General features: G+C 47.1%; 1 protein-coding gene across 1 annotated transcript in view; it reads left to right on the forward strand.

Annotated features, from left to right (window-relative positions):
* Positions 1-865: 865 nt before the first annotated feature.
* rapgefl1 (Rap guanine nucleotide exchange factor (GEF)-like 1) overlaps positions 866-6,750 on the forward strand; it is a 27,668-nt gene continuing 21,783 nt past the window's right edge. Inside the window, exons 1-2 of the mRNA XM_070923614.1 lie at positions 866-1,068; positions 1,613-1,920. Coding sequence (XP_070779715.1) covers positions 866-1,068; positions 1,613-1,920 — 511 coding nt within the window. The remainder of the gene's footprint in view (positions 1,069-1,612; positions 1,921-6,750) is intronic.

Consider the following 6,750-nt stretch of genomic DNA (forward strand, 5'->3'; position numbering starts at 1 on the left):
GGAGGAGAGAGAGGGAGGTAGAGAGAGCCTGGCGCTGCACTGGTGAGCCGATGGGGGACCGTGAGGCAGGCGGACCGTCGGAGCCTCTGCAGTACCTGACCTGAAAACAGAAAACACCGCTGCTGCCGCTGAGAAAACCCACAGCACCCAAACGCACCGGGCCGGGCGGGTTTTCCCTCCTCCAGGTGTGACAGGAGGTAAAAAAAACAAACCCTCTCAACGTCGATCATTCACCCGCCGTTTGTCTCGGAGAGATCACGGAGGAATCCGCCGCTGCTGGTCCAACACAGACACGGTGTCCCGGGCCACCTCACTGAGGGATCACCGGAGAGCTTCGTCCGGGCTTCATATTGTCCGCTCTTCCGCCCACGGACCGAGCGCTCGGTCCCGGAGCCGTCGCTCGGTGTTTACGCGCGGCCGCAGAGAGCGGAGAGGGGGGAGGAGGACACGGTGCAGCCGGGGAGGAGCGGCCACACGGAGCAGGTCTCTGGTTTGATTTCTTTTTTTGGGGGGGGGGTTAGTAGCGCGGTGCGGTGATATCCGAGAGAGAGAGAGAGAAGGACTCTCTGCCGCCCACCTCCACCACTCACCCACCTGAACCTCCCACCACCTCCACCTCCACAAATGGGTTAAAATCAGTTTGTTCTTCCAGAGCACCCGTCCAGAACCTCGGGGGGGGGGGGGTCCGCTCACACCTGCTCACACCTGCCACCCCGAGCTGCGGGGCTGTATGATGTAGGAGCCACCGTCCCCCCCCCCCCACCTCTGTCTCTCTGCATCATCATCATCATCCTCTAAACCTCACCCCCTCCACCCACCAGTGTATCTTTGCCCCCCCCCCCCCCCCCCCCCCCAGCGTCCCACCATGCCGGCGGGGATGAAACCGCTGGAGAAGTTCCTGAAGAAGCAGACCACGGCGCTGACCCGGGCCGGGGGGTTTGTTGGCGGGGTGGCGGACAAGGCCAGCGGGGGGACCGGGGCGTCCCGCCGGAGGGCCAGCCTGTCCCGGGTCGTACCCTTCTTCAGGGAGACGTCACCGGAGAGCGGCCAGGCTCGGGAGGTGTTCAGGTGAGACGTGGGATACTTGCAGATATGTAAACCGCACTTTGACCTGGACACGGCCGGATGAACCTGTAAGGGCCCCGACTGGCCCCATGTTGGTGCTAACTTAGTGAAACTTACAAATGTATGTCCTGTTTGTGAACAGCACCAGGTAAACTCTGACACAGGGTCCTGGTCTGGATAGCTGCATTAGGGGGGCTGTTCAGGCTGAGACAGGGTGTCATGATTTGGTCAGGTGCCGTTTCTTATCCCAACCTCAGGTTGTTTTTGACTTGTTCTCTTGTTGGTTGCATCTTGTATTTCCAGACTTTGTGGCCTCAGACGTCCCTCTAAAGATGTTTGTTCAGGACGAAACCATCGTTTCCAAACTGAGTGGATGAAAGAATAACTCAACTAATCGATCATCCAAATAGTTCATGTTCTGTTGATCGATTGTTAGATTAATTGTTTCAGTTCGGTGTCGTATATCATCTGCATCACTGCAGGAAGTGGAAGAAGAAGAAGTGCTGAATAAACACGTAGACTAACTTTAAACTTTGACCTCCTGCAGCCCCGACAGTGAGGACCCCCCCTCCTGGCCCTCAGCCACAGGGACCGGTCTGGTGACGGTGCCCTGCAGCGCTAACGGCTCCGGCTCTGGTTCCGGTTCTGGCTCCGGAGGAGGAGATGTCCGCAGTCCGTCTCTGTCCAGCGACGAGCAGAGCTCCGAGGCCAGCCTGATCACAGAGACCAGCAGCGGGGGAGGAGGAGGAGGAGGAGGAGGAGGAGGAGGGACACCTCTTCCTCCCGACACGCCGGACAACCTGACCCTCTCTGTGCTGGACAGCGTGGCGGGAAAACGTCACGGACACTGTACAGGTAAGACAGGAAGCTTTCTGGTTGTTTGTTTCTGAAGACGTCCAACATGGCCGCCAGACGAGGTCACGCCTGCTGCTTGTGAAAATAACGTACAGCGCGAAGGACCGACACACTTTCAACGTTTTTACGTTACAAGATAAAAGTCGAAGGCTAACCGATGAGTTTTGCTAACGTAACGTAAAAGGAGTGGAAGCTTCCCTAAATTGAATAAAGATTGCGACAGTAGCCACTAATGTTAGCTTGAACTCTGTTAGCATCCAGGACCGACGTTTCAGTCCTGAATGTTTTGGGTTTTTTAGCATGTGACCCCAAAATAGAATGTAGTGATGCGCTAACGCTTGGTTACTACTGTAGGTAGTAAGCTACTTAGCTGGACATGCTAACATTAGCATTAGTCAAACACTGACTATTACTGTTGCTAAGCTAACAAACGGTCACTTGACTAATAGATATATATATAGATAAATAATAGACAATGATCAGCAGACTGATTAATAATAATAATTGTTAGTTGCTGAAGACGTGCCGCCTGCACACGCTGCTGTCTCCCGAAGACGAGAGGAAGCTGCTGCACGAGAAGCCAACGGGACTCGCTGAATTTGACATTTTAGGATTCGACTGAGCGACTCGGCGCGAGTTCAGACGCTCGACGGTTTCTGTGAGGAAATATGATCTCGAATCAGATTCAGAGCAGAAACGAGTTCAGATTGAGTCTGTTGTCTGAAGGAGGACGTTCAGTTTATAGTTCCTAACATACACACTGTTCTGTGTGTGTGTGTGTGTGTGTGTGTGTGTGTGTGTGTGTGGTTACATAATCGCTGCCGTCCTCTTTCAGAAGCACAGCCTGCTTATTACAGCTGAAGTGGGTGTGCATGCATGCGTGTACGTATGTGTTCCTGCAGGAATGTTTGCCTGCATGCCTGTGTGTGTGTGTGTGTGTGTGTGTGTGTGTGTGTGTGTGTGTGTGTGTGTGTGAGCTGCAGTGATTGCTGCCTGTTACAGGCTGCAGGGTGTGTTTGTGTGTTTGTGTCCACGTTTCATTTGGTCTTTAAACTGTATTTTTCCAGAGACACAAATTTAAAAAAGAACAGTAGGATGTTATAAAAAATATTTTTGAATATTTATAGAATTATAAAAACATTGAAGTAAAATATGAACACGACATGATGTGGTAGATGGAAGTGAATAAGGTGGTGTAGCTGAGGGGGATTATTTGGTCTTCTTTAGCAACGTGCTGGCTAGCTTGTCGGTTAGCACGCTGTTAGCTCGCGATGTTGTCGACAGAAGTGCTGCGTGGGGCTGCAGGTCCTGCCGAGTCCTCCTGCTGTCTGAGAGGTTCCCGCCTGATCACCCTGCACACTGACACACTGACAGATGTCGAGCTTTCCTTTACGTTCATCGTTTTCTAATCCGTAGGAGGAAACCCCGGAATGCTGCATTATGGATTTTACTAGAAAACACACTCACACACACATTTATTAAGTACTGAAGACGCCCCACTGTCACTTTTATCTGCACTCTTCATATTTATGAATAATCCAGCACTTCCTTCTTGTTAAACTCTCACAAAGGATGATTATTACCAGCTCATTGTGTGTGTGTGTGTGTGTGTCGGGGGGGGGGTTGTTATGCAACACATCTCAGTTAATATTCAGTTAACAGTTTGTCTTCAGCACAGTGAAGCTGTCAGACCGTCCCTGATGAGTCACCAGCTCACTGTCACTTCATACATTGTTGTTATATAAATGTAGATTAGAACCACTTTAACATATATAAAGTGGTTCTTCTTCTTTGGTCTATAAAATGTCCCAGGTGACGTCTTCAGATGTCCTGTTTATTCTAACCGTCCAAACATCACTGTGACGTTTTACTGCCATCAGTGAGTCGACTGAATGTTTCAGCCCTTGATTGTTTATTTCTTCCATTTTAACGTCTTCTGTCAGTTTGAAGCTCTCTGATTGGTCACGTTGAAGCTGCAGGGCGTTCTCACACCTGAGAGCTAGTTCGAAACCCTGCAGCTGATTGGTCCCCGGGTCACCTGGTGTGGGAGAATGAGACTGAACTGGTGAGCTGAGGAATTCAAACTGGACAGACTGGTCAGGTTTTAACGTGAGACAGAAGGCTGGGTTTGGACGCAGCCAGCGTCAGTCAATCAAACTTTATTTGTATAGCAGCTTCACAGGAGACTGACAGGCTGATGATAAACCACTAAAACACACGGAGACTAAAGAAAGACTCAAGTATGAACAGAGACACGAGTTTGAAGTTAAAAACGTGGCATTTGAAATAATTAAGGCTGCAACTAATTTCATCATCGATTAATCTGCTGATTCTTTTCTTGATCAGTTCATTGTTTGGTCAGTAAAACATCGAACATCATGAAAAATGCTCAAAACAGAGTCCCAGTTGATTTATTGGGTGTGTTGTCTAACCAGCATTCAAATAGTCGGATTTATTCAGCAGCAAGCTGGAACCTTCAGCTTCAGAAAGACAACGAACATCAAAAAAGCTGCCGTTGAATTTTCTGTTGATTCATCAGCTAATTGTCTAAGCTTGTTTGAATAAACCAGGATCAGACGTGTTATTTTATATTTCACTTGACCCTGTGAGGATGTAAACATCAACATGTGATGATGATGATGATGAAGTTTAGTATCGTCTTTGTTTAAGAACAAGGTTTTAATATCAAAATGTGGAAGGACGCAAACAGGAAGTATCAGACGCTCACTGTGTTCAGGTCTTTCTGCTGCTGTCAGATCTTTGTTGTAATGGTGAGAAAAACAACAGAAAGTCGGACAGTCGGGAAACAGGAAACATCCTCACCTGTAATATCAGGTGCACCTGAGCTTAATGAAATGGTTCACGGCGCACTGCCGTAAATCTACACAGAAATCCATGAAGACGAAGAAGAGAAGCACGCTTTCATCTCGTTTATTAGACATCTAAAAATGAAAAGGACGTCTGCTGCCGTCATCGTGCCGCAGAGACCAAACTGTTCAGTTTGAGAGTTTTTCACAGAATGAGTCAAAGCTGATAAATTATGGATCTGAAGCGACTGTCCTGTTAGAGGAGAAACAAACTGTTCAGCCTCCTGATGAAATCTCATCTTTACACCTTGATGAAAACACCTTTTCTGCATCATGTGCTTTAATACAAGACTCCGGGTTTTTCCCAGGTCAACATCTCCCCAAAACTCAACCTGACAGATTTGGGATCTTTGAAAATAAAGTTCAGTTTGTTTAAAAGAGGAAATGATTCTTCAGAGAAGAAGAATCTTTTCACGTGACACTAAATAACACAATCTTCATCTTGCAAATGAAAAGTTGAAATCAAATGGTGAAGTTCTTGGTCTGGTACGACCGCTCGCTATAGTAGCTAAAGTTAGCTAATGTTAGCTAATGTTGGTAACAGCAGTATCTTTGTTAGCCGAGTCAGTGTGTGTTCTCCTGCTACAGTTACTGCGTTTCACCGTTAACAGATGAACATTTCAAAGGTTTTATCCCCAAAGTGGAAACCGTTGTTCATTATTATCTCATGGTTATAAGAAAGTGGCTGCTCAGATTTGTTGTTTCAGTCTGACAGAAATAAAACCGTGGATAGGATGAAGTGTGTTCTTCCTATATGAACTTGAAAGAGCATTTCTGAGCAGCTGATAACTTCTGCTGCTGTTACAGAAAAGACTTTTTTCTTGTATAACTGGTGTTGATGTGACTCAGCTGCAGTCCAAAGGTCTGTGATTAGCAGAGCGTTTGTGTGGTTTGTTTCTCACAGATTCAGGAGACACAAACAGTTCCCTGTTTCTTCTTACTGCAGATTAGTTTTCAGTTTGTACCAAGATGAACACACTGAGTTTATTTGAGGAAGTTAAATATGATGTCAAAGACCTTTAAATGCCTCCTTTTTGTTCGTGTAAGATGAAAGATGTTTGCTTTATGTAGATTACTTACATGAGTTTTTGATATTTTGACCCTGATGTCAGACGTCTTGCTGCTGGAAGAGAAAGACATTAATATGGAGAAGCAGTTGATGGGACATGAAGCTAATATAACGTCAGCGGTGTTAAACTACTGGTAAACTGAGGTCGGCTAGCAGGGCACAAAGCAAACAGAACGCTGGCAGTGTTAAGCTACTAGCAATTTTGTCAAAAGACGACACAGTTAAGCTAACATAACATTAGCCGTGTTCAGTTACTGGCAGTTCATTGTTGGCTAACAGGACATGGAGGCTAACATTTAACATCAGTGGTGCTAAACTACTGGTAAACAAATGTCTGCTAACAGGACCTAAAGCTAGTAACGTGACATTGGCAGTGTCAAGCTACTAGCATTTCATTGTGTGCTAACAGAACATGAAGCTAACATAACTTTAGTCATGCTAAGGCAACATCAGCTAGCAGATTGAGCAGTGAGCTGGGTCGTTAGCCTACGAACCAATCAACAAAAGTACGGCAGTGTGTCTCTGTCACACAGGAAGACTGAATCCACGTCATCCTGATCTGATGTGTTTCTGTCTCCGCAGCCTGAAAATGACAGCGTGCTTCATATTTAATTACTGCAGAGCCTGAGCCTGTTGGTGGTCTTCAGTCGGTGTGACCCACATCCAGCTTTTATTTGAGCTCTTTATGTCGGCGTCACACACAGTCAGGAAGTGTGCCTCGCACGGAGTCTGCTTTATGAATTTAAACGTTGGTTCGTCAGCTCAGTGTTTGTTCTGAGGTTTTTGATGTTTGACGTCTCGTATGTTCAGCGATGACGGACTCTCACCTGTCGGGTTTTACCTGCTCGAGTCAGGAGCGTCACACACACATGCTCGTACGTGCACACTTTCCTC

Source organism: Enoplosus armatus, chromosome 17 (assembly GCF_043641665.1).
Source record: "Enoplosus armatus isolate fEnoArm2 chromosome 17, fEnoArm2.hap1, whole genome shotgun sequence".
NCBI classification, from domain to species: Eukaryota; Metazoa; Chordata; class Actinopteri; order Centrarchiformes; family Enoplosidae; genus Enoplosus; species Enoplosus armatus.